This window comes from Lutra lutra, chromosome 2 (genome assembly GCF_902655055.1).
Source record: "Lutra lutra chromosome 2, mLutLut1.2, whole genome shotgun sequence".
NCBI lineage: Eukaryota > Metazoa > Chordata > Mammalia > Carnivora > Mustelidae > Lutra > Lutra lutra.
Genome location: NC_062279.1, coordinates 67,153,398 through 67,168,556, shown reverse-complemented (window position 1 = coordinate 67,168,556; position 15,159 = coordinate 67,153,398). Strand labels below are relative to the sequence as shown.

The following is a 15,159-nucleotide window of genomic DNA, read 5'->3' as shown; positions in this document are numbered from 1 at the left end:
TTGCTGCCTTGCGCTAGAGCTCTGCCAGAGCCTGTGTGACATTTGCTCTCTCCACATTTTTTCCTCCTCCAACATCAAACTGTACAGTCTCCGCATCTCCTACACTGTGAAGGTACTTCCTGGGGTTATTCTTCTTTATGGCAGTCTGGTGTACAAATACATCTTCTCAGTGTCATTCCTCTTGATGAAACCATTTTCATTTCTTATACATTGAACCATTTTACTGTTCCTAAAACCTTCTTTGTGATGATCTTGCTGTCCCTTCCCACAGGTGCCGGAGGATGTGAGATGGCCTAGGCTCCTCCTCTGCTCCTCTTGTGCTTCCTGGAGGTGTCCAGCTTGGTGTCTGGGCAGCAGAGGGTGGGGACAGTTGCCTCACTGCTGGGAGTTAGAGGTCATGGTGATGGGCCAGAAGCCATAGCCACACCCTCTCACAGTGTGTCATGGCAACTAGACTACTGGGGGTGGGGCTGCTCAGAACTCTCTGGGTTGTGTTCTCTGTTTCTGCTATGGATCGAACTTGGAGATGCTATTCTTGAAGTGAGAATTTTAGTAGCAAGTAGAAAGAAGTGTGAGTTCTTATATCTTCATCTAAGAGGATATGCATTAATTGAGATATGTGTTAGTTCATTAAACCCTCACAACTTTAGGAGATGGGTACCATTATTACTCTAATTCTGCAGATGAGAAAGTGAGCCATAGAGAGACGAACTATCCTGCCCTTGGCCTTACACTTGGCATCTGGTAGAACTAGAAGTCAAATCCAGTCTTGCTCCAGATGATATGCTCTTAAACACTGTTCTCCTAAGAGGACATGTGTTTCTGAAAACTCTAAAGGTATAATTTACGGCTTATGGTTAAAGATCTTGGACAACATACAGTTCGGAGTGACCCATGAAAGTACTTTACTATCATTAAAACTAAGACCTCACACCTAAAGGTAAATAATGATATTTTACTCATCTGTCCTTGGTGGTACTTGGTACTGTATACCTGATTTCTCTTTTACATCTCTTTTACTGTGTAGGAGCTTTCTTTACTTCAGTTTTGATGGGATACATCAATTGCATACAGTTTGATTTTTCCCAGTAATGTACAGACTAAGAACCATTATTTTTTCCTGTCTAGTTTTCCACATAAATATTCAGTGCATACTGAGAGGATTAAAATATCTTATTTTTTTCCCCTTAGATTTAAAGAAAATATATACTTATTTTGAAACATGGAAATGTGTCATAAATGTATGATTTTGAAAGTAAAAATCCTTTTGTGCCCCCATTTTCCAAGATAATCACTACTAATAATCTGGTGTATATTCCTCAGGGTCTTTCTATAGATATACTGTCATACATAATGCATAAATGTGGTATATGTATGTTAGAGGGGTATAAAATAGACCTTTGGCTGATTGGGAAAATCCGTATGAGGGTAAAACCAAATATCATCATCTTAGAAGGAATTTTGGAGATATAAAAATACTTGTAAAACTTCATAGAAGATTTTAATTCTTACTGAAAATATCTTTATTGAATATTTTATTAAATTTTTATACATTTCATATTCTAATTCAGAGAATACTTTCTTGGCAATGTGGAGTGGTACATTGCTCTTGTGGTCACTGAATGCACTTTTTAAAAAATTTTTTTATTTATTTGACAGAGATAGATACAGAAAGAGAGGGAACACAAGCAGGGGGAGTGGGGGAGGGAGAAGCAGGCTTCCTGCTGGGCAGGGAGCCTGATGCGATGCAGGGTTTGATCCCAGGTCCCTGGGATCATGACCTGAGCCAAAAGCAGACACTTAACGATCTGAGCCCCTAGGTGCCTGAATGCACATTTGTAAGCCTAAATAGCCTTTCAGCTGAGGTTGACTGAGGAGTAAGATATTATTTTGGCTAACTCTCAGTATAAAGGTTGTTGTAAAGCAAAGGCTGATGGTTATGTTGCCATCAACATAGTAAAATTACTTTCTTCTCTTCCATTTACTGACTAAGGGAAAGACTTACTGTGTTTTTTTTCAGTGTTAGGAATGATCTTAAAGATTTGTACATGAATTAAATTATAATGTAATCTCATTATTTTGTATTTTGTTATTATTTATTTACACTAAAACTCTGCCATAATAGGACAGATGGAGTCTAAAAATTCAGTTGTTTAAAATTTAGGACGGGGGGCACTTGGGTGGCTCAGTGGGTTAAGCTACTGCCTTCGGCTCAGGTCATGATCCTGGGGTCCTGGGATCGAGTCCTGCATCGGGCTCCTTGCTCAGCAGGGAGCCTGCTTCCTCCTCTCTCTCTGCCTGCCTCTCTGCCTGCTTGTGTGTACTCTCTCTCTGACAAATAAATAAAATCTTTATAAATAAATAAAATTTAGGATGGTGCTATTTTGAGATTAAATTCAGTAATTTTTGTCTGTATGTTTTAAAAAGCACAAAAGTAAAATAACAGTGAAATTTACTATTGTATACAGCTGAACTGAGAAAGTGTGAAATGATTAGGAGGCATTTTCTCATAATTCTGTACTCCATCCATTGAAGTTTATCCTATCAGTTGATTTTTTTTTTTTTAAAGAATTTATTATTTATTTGAGAGAGACAGAGATAGAGACAGAGAGCACAACCAGGGAAGAGAGGGAGAAGCAGGCTCCCTATCAAGCAGGGAGCCCGACATGGGGCTATCAGTTGATTTTTGATGGCAAAGTGTGGGTGGGGCAAAGGACAGTAACCAGTTATTTGAATTCAGTTATCACAGGCTTTTACTCTATTTGTAAACACTTTTTTTTTTTTGCTTTAAAAAAAAGAATATAATGTTCTTCCTGCAGTTTTTTTTCCTGCAGCTTTTAAACTCACATTAATGACAGTCTGCTTTCTTATTATTTAGCTATTTGTGTTCTCCGTTATTTTTTATTTTTATTTTATTAAAAAAATTTTTTTATTTATTTGTTAGAGAGAGGGAGAGAATGTGAGAGAGAGCCTGAGAGGGGAGGGTCTGAGGCAGAAGCAGACTCCGCACTAAGCAGGGAGCCCAATGCAGGACTTGATCCTGGGACCCCAGGATCACGACCGGAGCTGAAGACGGTTGCTTGACTGAGCCACCTAGGCGCCCATGTTCTCAATTATCTTTGTGTTGTATAATCAATAGCTTTCATAAAACTAATTAGTTTTCTTACAAGAAGAAGTACACATTTATTCCTCAGTTATCTGATAGACTTTAATATATATCACATATAAAGAGATTATTATCCCAAAAATGCCTGTATTTTAGAGTGAATGTGTTAAATCCAAATGACTCATCCTTTTCATATTACTGATATTGTTATGCTGGTTATTTACGATGATAATATACTTGATCATACAATAATTTATCCCCTAAATTTTAGGAATGCCTTTAGTGAGGTGTAATTGGGCCTGATACTGACACTGAAGCTGAATTTTCATATTCTTTAATTTAAAATATTATTGCATTATTAAAGAAATGTTGTCATTCTGTACCTACTGTTTTGTAAATTTAGTAGTAGGTCTTGAATATCTTCACATGCCAACACATATAGATTTATATTCTTTTTAAATGCGCACGGGACGGGACGCCTGGGTGGCTCAGTTGGTTAAGCAGCTGCCTTCGGCTCAGGTCATGATCCCAGCGTCCTGGAATCGAGTCCCGCATTGGGCTCCTTGCTCAGCGGGGAGCCTGCTTCTCCCTCTGCCTCTGCCTGCCATTCTGTCTGCCTGCACTCGCTCTCTCCCTCTCTCTCTGACAAATAAATAAAATCTTAAAAAAAAAAAAAACTAAAATATTAAAAAAAAATAAATGCGCATGGTATTCCCTCTTACATGGTTGTACCATTGCTTATGTATCTGTTTCTGTATTGGTGGATATTTAGGCTATTTCCAGTGTTATATTTTTATAAACAGTGCTTCAGTATATAATTTTATATCATTCTGAGCTTTTCTACATGTAATTTTGTAGATGATATTTTTATAAGTGGTTGAATTATTGGATCCTGCCTTTACTGAGATCTGTATGCCTCCCAGTTCTTAGAGTGATTGGATATTTGAGATGAAAAAAGAACTGTCCAGTGTCCAGGGTTATAGAGAATAACTTCATGCCAAAGTTCATACTGTTAGCCATTCTTGTTTGAATTTTTTCTTTGCCTTCTTCCTAATGCAGAGATGTAGAGTATGATTTCAAAGTCTGGCTATATTTTTTTCTCAATTTCATTTTTCTCATCTCAAAAATTGTCCTCTTGCCGTATCAGCTGCTTTTTTCATTGATACTGTCTTTTCAGTTTTGTCTAAATATTTTCATTAGTAGTTATTCTCATTTCTTCCATATTTGAGAGTAAAATTCACTTAGGTTAAATGATCTTTTTTTTTTTTTTCTTTTTTTTTTTTCTTTTTTTTTTTTAAGATTTTATTTTTTTGACAGAGATCACAAGTAGGCAGAGTGGCAGACAAGAGAGAGAGGAGGAAGCAGGCTCCCCGCCGAGCAGAGAGCCCAATATGGGGCTCGATCCCAGGACCCTGGGACCATGACCTGAGCCGAAGGCAGAGGCTTTAACCCACTGAGCCACCCAGGCGCCCCTAGGTTAAATGATCTTAAACTTTATATAAGTTAGGTCCTAGATGGGCATCTGTTCCTATATACTTAAACATTTAACATATAATATTTGAGATAGGAATTTTTTTTCCGATTAACTCTCAAATAATAATAAAACTCAGTAAATAGAGCTTCTGTATTCTTCAAACATTTTGGTTAATAGAGATTTAGCATATTCTTTTTTTTTGAAAAGATTTTATTTATTTGACAGACAGAGATGACAAGTAGGCAGAGAGGCAGGGTGGGGGGTGGGGAAGCAGGTTCCCCACTGAGCAGAGAGCCTGATGTGGGGCTTGATCCCAGGACCCTGAGATCATGACCTGAGCTGAAGGCAGAGGCTTTAACCCACTGAGCCACCCAGGCACCCCGAGGTTTGGCATATTCTGCTAAGCATTATTATTCTCCTTAAATGATATATATTATAATTACTAGCACAATTATAGTCCCCAAGGTATATTCAGTTTTTTATTAGACTTTAAAACCCGCCTCTTATCAGAGCTTGCATTGTTTCATTTAAATAAATTTAATACCTGAAGTCTTTACTCTTTTGATTCCAAAGTATCCACCGATACCTTTGTGAAAATTTGGTATTATTGTATCATTTATCTCATTAAAATTAGCCTTCTTGAAATATTTTATTATTTAGACAAATGTAATACAACAGCAATTGTTGTTTATCTAGAGATATATTTCATGTAACAGAATTGCCAAACATCATTTTACTTCTGTTGCACGTATTCAGTTTAATTGTATTTGGTTATAACTGTGATAAAAAGAGTTTTTCTAACATGCAAAATGAATTTTAGTCACCTAAGTTAAATGCAGTTCTGAGTCATATTTAAAACAAGAAGTTGTCCAAGATAGCTTTTCTGATAACCCATTCTTTCATTTATGCACCATTTCTTGAATATCTATATATTAGGTTTGTGTTCTGTAAGCAGGAGAATACACATTTAATAGCAGCTGCATCAAATAGAGGCTTTATTTTTCTTCACATAACGAGGGATTTGGTAGGCAGTTGCTGGTATTAGTGGTTCTGCTTAATAAGGCTTTAGGATCTAAATACTTTCTACCTTTCCTTCTACCATTCTTAACATACTGGCTTTTTGTCTCTGCTTGTGCTTGTAAAAGCCTCATGATATCAGGATGGCTATTATGCCTTTGGACATCACATCTTTGTTCTAGGGAGGGAAGAAGGTAAAAGAGCAAGAGGTTAGGACAGCTACATCTGTTTTCCTTTCATCAAGCAAGCTGGTGTTCCCTCCGTTCAGCACTTCTCATATCTCTTTGCCCAGAATAGCTCATGGCTATTCAGATGCTAAGGATGCTGGAAAAGAGAGCATTTATCTTTCTAATCTCTAGTGGCAGAAAACAAGAGAGGAAGGGGCTTAAGTATTTGAGTTCTGTAATGTTTTATGTTTTTATACATAAACTTAATAGCTTTCAAATAACTAATTACTGTTGCATTCCACTCTTTTTAAAATAAGGTTTTTCGTTGTGTGTGTGTGTGTGTGTGTGTGTGTGTTTTGTTTTTAAAAGTAAGCACTATACCCAACTTGGGCCTTGAACTCACCACCCTGAGATCAACAGTTGCATACTCTACCAACTGAGCCAGCCAGGCATGCTGGTCTCATTCTTGAAATAAGTATGTATTCACTCATCAGTTAAAAGACTTTGGGGAAGAGATGCTGGTTAGCCAGTCTAAATTATTTGTCACAATCTATTATATACAGTTGTTATGCAGTGTCAGAAGCCTGGTTCAGCTGCATTAGTACCTTGTGAGTTTAGGCAAGTTACGTTTCAGGTTCCTCATCTATTAAGTGAAGATCAGTGTGGGTTTTTTTATGAGAGATAATTAAAGATGATAATTCATATAAAGTGCTTATATTGTACTGTTGGGTGCCCAATGTTGGGTCCCCTAGTAATGATTGGTCCGTGGTCAAAGGAGTGAGACTGATACAAAGCGAAGATCAAGCAAAGCTTTATTTTGCGCCAAGCATCAAGAATCAGACCGGACCGTCAAACAGAACAGTCGGGGCTGCCCCTTACAGAGAGGACAACCCTTCTCTGTTTCACAGACTAGCTTTTATAGAGCAAAGGCCACATGGTTGGGCCTGGCCACACACAGGTGGCCAATGAAGTTGTAACACACAGAGAAAGCTGCACAGTCATGCTAGGTGACCAATTGCATTACAATTTACCCTAGTAGACATTTGAACCAGCCTATCACCTTGGTAGCTGGGAGACAGTATGTGCCTCCACTGATTGAATGTCTCCACCTGACCTGACCCATCCTTGTATTTGGGCCGTTATCTCCACTTGACCTAACCCACCCTTGTATTTGGGCTGTTACCTGGGACTGGTTTCCTGGACTTGCTTTTAAGTAAGTTCCCCTGGAGGGGGGGCAGGGTCAATTTAAGTTTTACTGCATAAACAACAAAATGGCTGTACAACGGAGGTGGGGCCGCTCTGACTAAATAGGCCCTTACAGTACATAGCTTTATAGTAATCAATGTATGTATATTGTACTGTTTGTATTTTTAAATTATTTTATTTTGTGTTAGAATTTAAAAAATTGAAGTACAGAAATATAGAGTAAAAAAGTTTTTCCCAACTACTATTAACTGATTGATTTGTAATCATATTAGTTATCTGTTGGTTGTGTAACAAATTATCCCAAAACTTTGCAGCTTAAACAGTAATAAATATCTGCTCACAGTTTCTGTGGGTCAGGAATTTGGGAGCAAATTGGCTGGACAGTTCTGACTTAGCGTCTGTCATGAGGTTGCATTTCAGATGTTGGCTGAGGTTGCAGTCATCTAAAGGCTCAACGGGAGCTGGAAGACCTGCTTTTAAACTACTTACATGATTGGCATGTTGGTGTAAGCTTTTGGCTGGAGACCTCAGTTACTTTCCAAGTGGGCCTTTTATATAGCTACTTGAATATCTTCATGACATGGTGACTGAGTTTTTCTTAGAATGAGTGATAGAAGGGAAGCCATTAAGTTCTTAATGACCTAGATTTGAAGTTTACCTCTTAGTTCAGCTGAACTCTCTTGGCACTTTGAACAACCCTAATTGTGTGGGAGGACATCTGTCTTGCTGGACTTGTGGACTGGATTATAGAGGAAGTGACAGGACAGTTTGATTGTTCATATTTTCTGTCCCCTAAAGTAATCTTAATTTGAGATTTTTTTCTTTGATTATTATATTCTGTGAATCACAGAAAAGAACTTATAAAAAACAAATAGGTTACTTTAAATCATTCACCTGACAATTTGAAAGGCCTATTAAATGTTTCTGTAAAACATAGATAATTCTGTGATATTCATATAATCTTTAAGAACACAATTATATTACATTATCCAGTGTTTCTCAAAAAAGCTTTTGACGAATGTTATTCCTTGAAAATCTCTTAGCAGAGAAAAAAAAAAGAAAAAAGATTACATTGTCAAGTAAATTTTGGGAAATCCATGCATTGGTTATATATCTTTTTGGAACATATATAGTAGTATATCTCTAGGAGTTCTATCCTATGAATATCTTTAGCCTTGTTAATCCAGTATTTCTCAGACTTCATGGAAATCTTTTGCTTGATACTGGTTTTGTAGACATGTCATATAGTTTAGTGAAATTTTTAAATTCTTATGAAAGGTACAATGAACAGTGAGAGAGGAGATGTTATTTGCTACTTTCTAGTACATGTGGGGATTTTGAAAATTATTAAGGATAATTTGTTATCAGTAGAACATGCTTTTTGACTGATTTATAGATAGCGAAGTTTTTCTTCAATTTTCTTGTATTCCATGACTTCGCCATCTTAATTCTACATTGTTGCCTTTAGTTGGAGGATCTTACTTTTTCTCTTGCCTTTGATATAACTGGCAAATGGCTTGAGCTTTTTTTTTTTTTTTTAAATTTACTTTAAACCTTAGGTTTATCAAGACATTCAGTTAAATTTACCCTTAGATGTATAGTTTTATGAAATTAAAATTCAGCAGACGGATATATTTGTGGATTCAGTATCATAGCCAAGATACCGAAAATTTCATTACCTCCCAAAACACTTCATATGTTTTTTTTGTTGTTAATTCTGTGCTTTCCCCAGCCTCTGGGAACCACTGATCCAGTTCCTCTCCCTATACGTTTGCCTTTTCCAGAATATCATATAAATGGAATCACACAATATGTGGCTTTTGTGTCTAACTTCTTTGACTTGGCATAATGTTTTTGATATTAATTCACATCGTTAATGGTATCAGTAACTTTTTCCTTATTATTAGTGATTAGTATTCTGTTGTATGGTTGTACCACAACTTGTTTATCCATTTATTAGTTGGTAGACATTTGAATGTCTATAGTTTTTGATGATTATGAATAAAGCTTCTGTAAATGTTCATGTACAGATCTTTATGTGGACAAATTCTTTATGAAATGGGTTGTCTATATCCATAGGTCTTTCTGCTCTGTTATATTCACCAGGAGACTTATGGCATAGATTCTCTACTTGAGAATAGCTACTCTAGTTCTTGCCATTTTCCAGTTGCTTATGTAAGTGGAAGAGGAAAGTTGCAAAGATGAGTTGTGTTCTTTAAGAGTAATAGGCCAGGTGCGCCTGGGTGGCTCAGTGGGTTAAGCCGCTGCCTTCGGCTCAGGTCGTGATCTCAGGGTCCTGGGATCGAGTCCCGCGTCGGGCTCTCTGCTCAGCAGGGAGCCTGCTTCCCTCTCTCTCTCTCTCTGCCTGCCTCTCCGTCTACTTGTGATCTCTCTGTCAAATAAATAAATAAAAATCTTAAAAAAAAAAAAAAGAGTAATAGGCCAGCAGTTGCACATATTACTGCCTGTCCTCTGTGGTCAGCACTTGGTGACATGGCTGGTAACTTCAAGGAAAGTGAAATTTTTTTTTTGCCTGGGCCTCATGCACCAAACTAGAAACACTTATTACGTAAGAAGAAGAAAATGTAAGTTGGGAGACCACATCATTGTAATTTTCCCTCAACCTCTCCTTATTAATAAGTTTCTCGTGACTATAAACATGTATATGGTCACATTCACTTAGGAATTGATTCTTAGGGATAAATTGAATACCTTGACATTAGCACTTTTATAAAAAGTAAAAAAAAAAAAAAGTAAATACATCTTTGAAGGATGCACATATATAAAAGAAGCTTACTTTTTATTTGGCTTGTTTTATGAACAAGTAGACAGGTCCAAAGATAAAAGGTGATTTGTCACAAGAAGTAGAAAATATCTAGTTAGGGACATAAGATGTGATTGTGCTCTGTCCAGTTTTTCTGCTCTACCTTACTGTGGCCATATCTCTGAGGAAGAATTTAGCAAGATTCCAGGGCAAATATAGCTTTACTTTGAAGTATTAGAATTTTCTCTGTATTACAGTCTTCCCAGTTGTATAAATCTATTGAAGTTAATTATTTTTGGTCCATATGTGTTTCTTGGCTTTCTGAAAATACAAGTGACTTAGGTTTAGTGATATTTAATTTTAGTTTGAAGTATTTTAGTAACATATCCACTGATGAAAGTAGTCATCATGCCCAATTAAAATCCTAATTCATAACTTGTGAAGGTTTATTTGAATTCTTTGAATAATATGCTTTAAAATTTCTATAATCTTGTACATTAAACTATAACCTATAGAAAGCATGTTATGCCACCCTGAAGGTTGCTATAAAAATTGTTTATGGAGTTCAGGCCAAGACTAAAATATGTTGAAATGGAGAGTTGTGAAAAATGTTCTATATAGCATAGGAGACCAAATCATGCTAAAATGCAGAAAAAGACTATACATCAGTTTCTAGGCTACATTATTCAAAAAAATACAACCATAAAAAAGGTAATAAGATTACATTTTCACATTTCACGGCTAGTAAAGCGCATTAGGCTGCTCAGATATTCATAACTTACTGTGACATTTGGGAAGATTACATTTTGTGGTGCAGAGCCATTACTACAGCTCAGATAATAACTAGCCAATGCCTAGACTTGGATTATGATCCTTGTCATTGAAAACAAATTTGTGTTTTGAAGGTTGATCAGCTTCAAATAACTATTAGAAAGGGTTAACATGACACACTGTGGACCCTGTGCATGCTTTTTAGGTATAATAGATATGCATGTATATAGTATATCAAATATGCCACACATTTGTATGTATCAATTTCTGCCATCAATTTTCTCCTTGAAAGGTATATTTTGTAATATTTAAAGCAATGGAGAAATATTTAAAACACCTGTCTGGATACAGCTCTCACACAGTAAACTCAGTTTAAAAGCTGGTGAAATATTTGGGTTTTTTTGGAAATTACTTTCAAAAATTAATTCTGTAGCTTCTTGTAAGGGTGGTTACTGGCAGAAATAAACACAGATTAAAATGGAAGATTGATGTAAGTAATATCAGGGTGAAGGTAAGTTTTCCTAAATTAGTTGTAACTGGACTTTTGACCTGTTTAGACCTGTGTGGGATATGTCCAAACATGTATATACTAAAAACTCTCCCTTTGCTCTTTCTCCCCAAATGCTCTGTTGCCTTTTCAGAGGCAATCACTCTTTAGTTTCTTGTGTATCATTCTTGTGTATATGCCTGTGTATATACATTGACATTCATATTGTAGCTTACGGTTCACCTTTTCTTCCATCTTGATTTTCTCACCTAAGTAATGTATTTTAGAGATTTTTTTTCATGTCAGATGACTTTTAATTGGCTGTATCATATTCCATTATATAGTCATATACAACTTTATTAACTGTTATCTGATAATTTTTTGGGGGGGGGATTGTTGCTTTTATTTTCTGTTCAAAATGTGTCACCATGAAGTTCTTGTATCTAACATCATTACCTAAATGTATCTGTAGGATAAAGTTCTAGTTGTTAAGGTAGTAGCTATTTGTGTGTGGCTTTTTCTATTTAATATAATTCCTTTGAGATTGGTTGGTTGGTTTGTTTGCTTATTTATTTATATCTGTCTATTGATCTACTTTTGCAAGAGGAGATTGACTCATATTGGTAACTGTGTCAGTAGTTCCAGTACCAAATACTTTTCTCATTTATAGTAATTTTTCAGTTGAAGTACTTGGTTTCCCAGACACAAATCACATCATCTCAGAGTAATTGTAATTTAAATTCCTCCATTCTGATATTTATACATTGCCGCCTTTTTGACAATGTATCTTCTGTGCCTCCAGAATAATACCAAATGATGGTGATGATAGTCACATCCTAATCTTGTGTCTGACTTTCATGAGACTCATTTCAATTTTCCTGTGCGAGCATGATGCTGGCTTTTCAGGTGTGGTTGATATATTTTATTATTAAAGGAAGTCTTTTACAATTAGTAATAAAGTATGATGGAAATATAAAACTATTTAGCAATGCCACAGTAATAGCAGTGGGAGGTAAGCTCCATCAGTGGATGCATAAAACTGGAATAAACTATTCGGTTGTGGTTTACTCTATTACGAGCTGTTGGATTTTGTTGTACAAAGTATGGCAAGAAACAAGATACTTGCCTGGTCTCAAGGTGTTTTCCACAAGATCTGTAATAATTTAAACATGAAATATAGTAACATTTATTTATTTAAAGATCTTATTTTAGAGAGAGAGAGAGAGAGAGAGAGAGAGAGCAAGCATGAGCAGGGAGAGGAAGAGGAAGAAGATGACTTTCCTGCTTAGGAGGGAGCCCAATGCAGGACTTGATCTCAGGACCCTAAGATCATGACCTGAGCTGAAGGCAGATGGTTACCCTATTGAGCCACCCAGGTACCCCTATGGTAACCTTAAAATGAAAAAAATTTGACAAACACCACTTTAAACAAGTGATCAAAGCTAACTTTACCAATAGTGAGGTGTATTTACATTAGGTACCATTGAAATGGTATGCTAAGGACATCCATCACTTCTGGGATACTTTCACTAAAAATGCGTAACCTGAATTTAAACCTGAAAAAATGTCCACATTGGAAGAGTCTATAAAATATCTGGCAAATATGCTTTAAAAACATCAAAATCTTGAAAGTCAAAGAATGCCTGTGTAACGGTCTTAGTATGGAGAAGACTAAAGGGGTGCTCATCATGGATCAGCAAAAGGACTTTAGTGTGATTGAGTAAGATCTGTAAATTTGTCACTAGTCTTTTTATCAATGTTTATCGTTTTAATGATTTTATTAGGATTATATAATATACTCACATTTGGGGAAGCTGGGTAAAGAGTATATAGGAATTCTATACTATTTTGTAGCTTTTTGAATATTTGAAATTATTTCAGGATAAAAAGTTAAAGACCGGACAAGCAGATGATCTTTACAAAAACAAATTAAAAAAGAGTTCTTAGGTAGTTAACAGAATTTTTGGGTGGATTAGGGAGCCAGGCATGTATACTTTATAGCCACCACCATGTAGCTAGGGGAATTGGCCCAGTGACACCGAGGGGCCCTTTTAGCAGAAACCCAGTGCTCCTTTGCTTTTGCTAGATGTTCCTGATGATACACAGTAATGGACACTAAAATCTCTGCCAGAGCTTTCCCAGAAGAATCGAATGCTTTTACCACTGCATTAGCTAGGAATTCCTATCTCCTATATGCACATGCTGCTTCATGTTGTTCATTTTTCCATTTTTTCTTTCTCTTGACAGTGTGTTTCTTTGGCAGGAGCTGGGAGACATCAATCCTTGGCTTCAAGGAGTTTTAATTGTTTGTCTAATTCTGAACTTTCCCTGCTTTTCTGGAGTAAACTCTATTAGGTTGTGTCTGTTATTCTTTTATGAGCTGTTGGATTTTATTTTGTGAAGTTCACTTTCCTAATTCTTGGCCACTTTTTGGGTTTAGGAATGCGTAATGAAAAACCAAGACATACTCAGAAGGACAGGAGTGTAGGTGAATCTTGTATGTAGTATTTCTGACAGATATCTTTTAAAATACTAGTTAATAAGGATAGCTCTGCAGAGGTAATTATAAAAGTATTTTAATTCCTTTAAAAACTTGGAATTTGTTTAAATTTAAGAAACTCTCCTCTGTGGGAGGATGCTGTGGGTGAGATGGCGTTGTGGGGATAGGTCAGTGTATCTTTCTCTGGATGGATTTTTTGATAGTATCAATGAAATAAATTTTCTTGATTACTACTTTGGGTGTATGATTATATTTAAGTTATCCTAGTTATTGACAGGGAAGGAAAGGGATTAAAATCAGTAGGTAAAATAAAGTAGAAATTTATAAAGTAGACAATTATAAATGCTAAGTTCTGTGTCCACTCTGAGCATTTTTAGCTTTTCATTTCTGTTGTGAGCTGGTATTTTGTATAAGCAGCAAAGCACTGTAGGTTGTTGTGGATAGTTTACAGAGTTCATGATTCATAAATACTGAATTATAAGCAGTTATAGAGCTAAAAGTTAGATCTTTGTTGATATCAGGTCATTACATAGTGATTTACCGAAGACATTCTGTATTTGTTTCTGTTGAAGAATGTTTCCATTTTTATATTGTAAGTCTTGCTTGACTTTGTGCTGTCTTAACTTGAAGGTTTCTTTAGAATCTTTATTTTTTAGAACTGTGTGTGTGTGTGTGTGTGTGTATTTATCAACCCTTTTGTTGTAGAGGGTAGAGAAGAATGTGTATGGGTAGTTACTGCCAACCTAAAGCTTAGGAGTGTGCTCTAATTATATCAAAAAAGCACTAATATTTTTAATTTTCCTCTCTTTTTGGAAGCTGGTAGGAGGGCAGTTTGATTTGGAAATGAATTTCATTATCCAAGAAGGTGAGAGTATCATCTGCATGGTGGACCTACTAGAAAAATGTGATATTACTTGCCAAGCAGAGGTCTGGAGCATGTTTACAGCGATTCTGAAGAAAAGCATACGAAATCTTCAAGTCTGCACTGAAGTAGGCCTTGTTGAGAAAGTGCTTGGGAAGATTGAAAAAGTTGACAATATGATAGCAGGTATGATTTTTTTTTTTTCTGTAGTACATTGGATGTAAAGAAATAAAGTTTGATTCTTAAATACTGTATTTCTCTTATTTAGTAATATTTATTTCAGAAATATTTGAGCATCTAATATGTGTGGAACTCTAATGTTCAGACTCTTAAATAAGCATGGTATATTTTAATAGTTGAAGAAATATAAACTGATTGTTTTATTGTCTTCTTTTGTTTCCAGATCTTTTAGTTGACATGTTGGGAGTGCTGGCTAGCTATAATTTGACCGTTCGAGAACTAAAGCTATTCTTCAGTAAACTTCAAGGACGTAAAGGACAATGGGTAAGAAAATGGAATACTCTTTGATATTTGAAAGTACCCCTCTCCTCAGACACATTAGTGGATTTTAAGCAACTGTTATTATTATACGGGGGTAAATGTCAAATTGAAGGGAAGAGATCAGTTAAAGTAGTGTTTAGGTCTGAACAGCTACTTCTGCCATGACCTGACACAGGTGCAGACTGAGAGAACTGGGTGTTCTAGGCAGGCTATTACTTGGCTTTTCTTCAAACTATTAGTCTTCAAAATACATTTAACATTTATTAGAGGAAAAGGGTAAGGACAGAGAAGGAAGAGTGTTAAG

The 15,159-nt window shown here is 36.0% G+C and overlaps 1 protein-coding gene across 5 annotated transcripts in view; it reads left to right on the top strand.

The window, feature by feature from the left end:
- LRBA (LPS responsive beige-like anchor protein) overlaps positions 1 to 15,159 on the top strand; it is a 755,230-nt gene that overhangs the window by 77,763 nt on the left and 662,308 nt on the right. For all 5 annotated transcript variants that reach the window (XM_047717621.1, XM_047717620.1, XM_047717619.1 and 2 more), the window contains exons 3-4: positions 14,309 to 14,540; positions 14,758 to 14,858. In XM_047717621.1, coding sequence (XP_047573577.1) covers positions 14,309 to 14,540; positions 14,758 to 14,858 — 333 coding nt within the window. The remainder of the gene's footprint in view (positions 1 to 14,308; positions 14,541 to 14,757; positions 14,859 to 15,159) is intronic.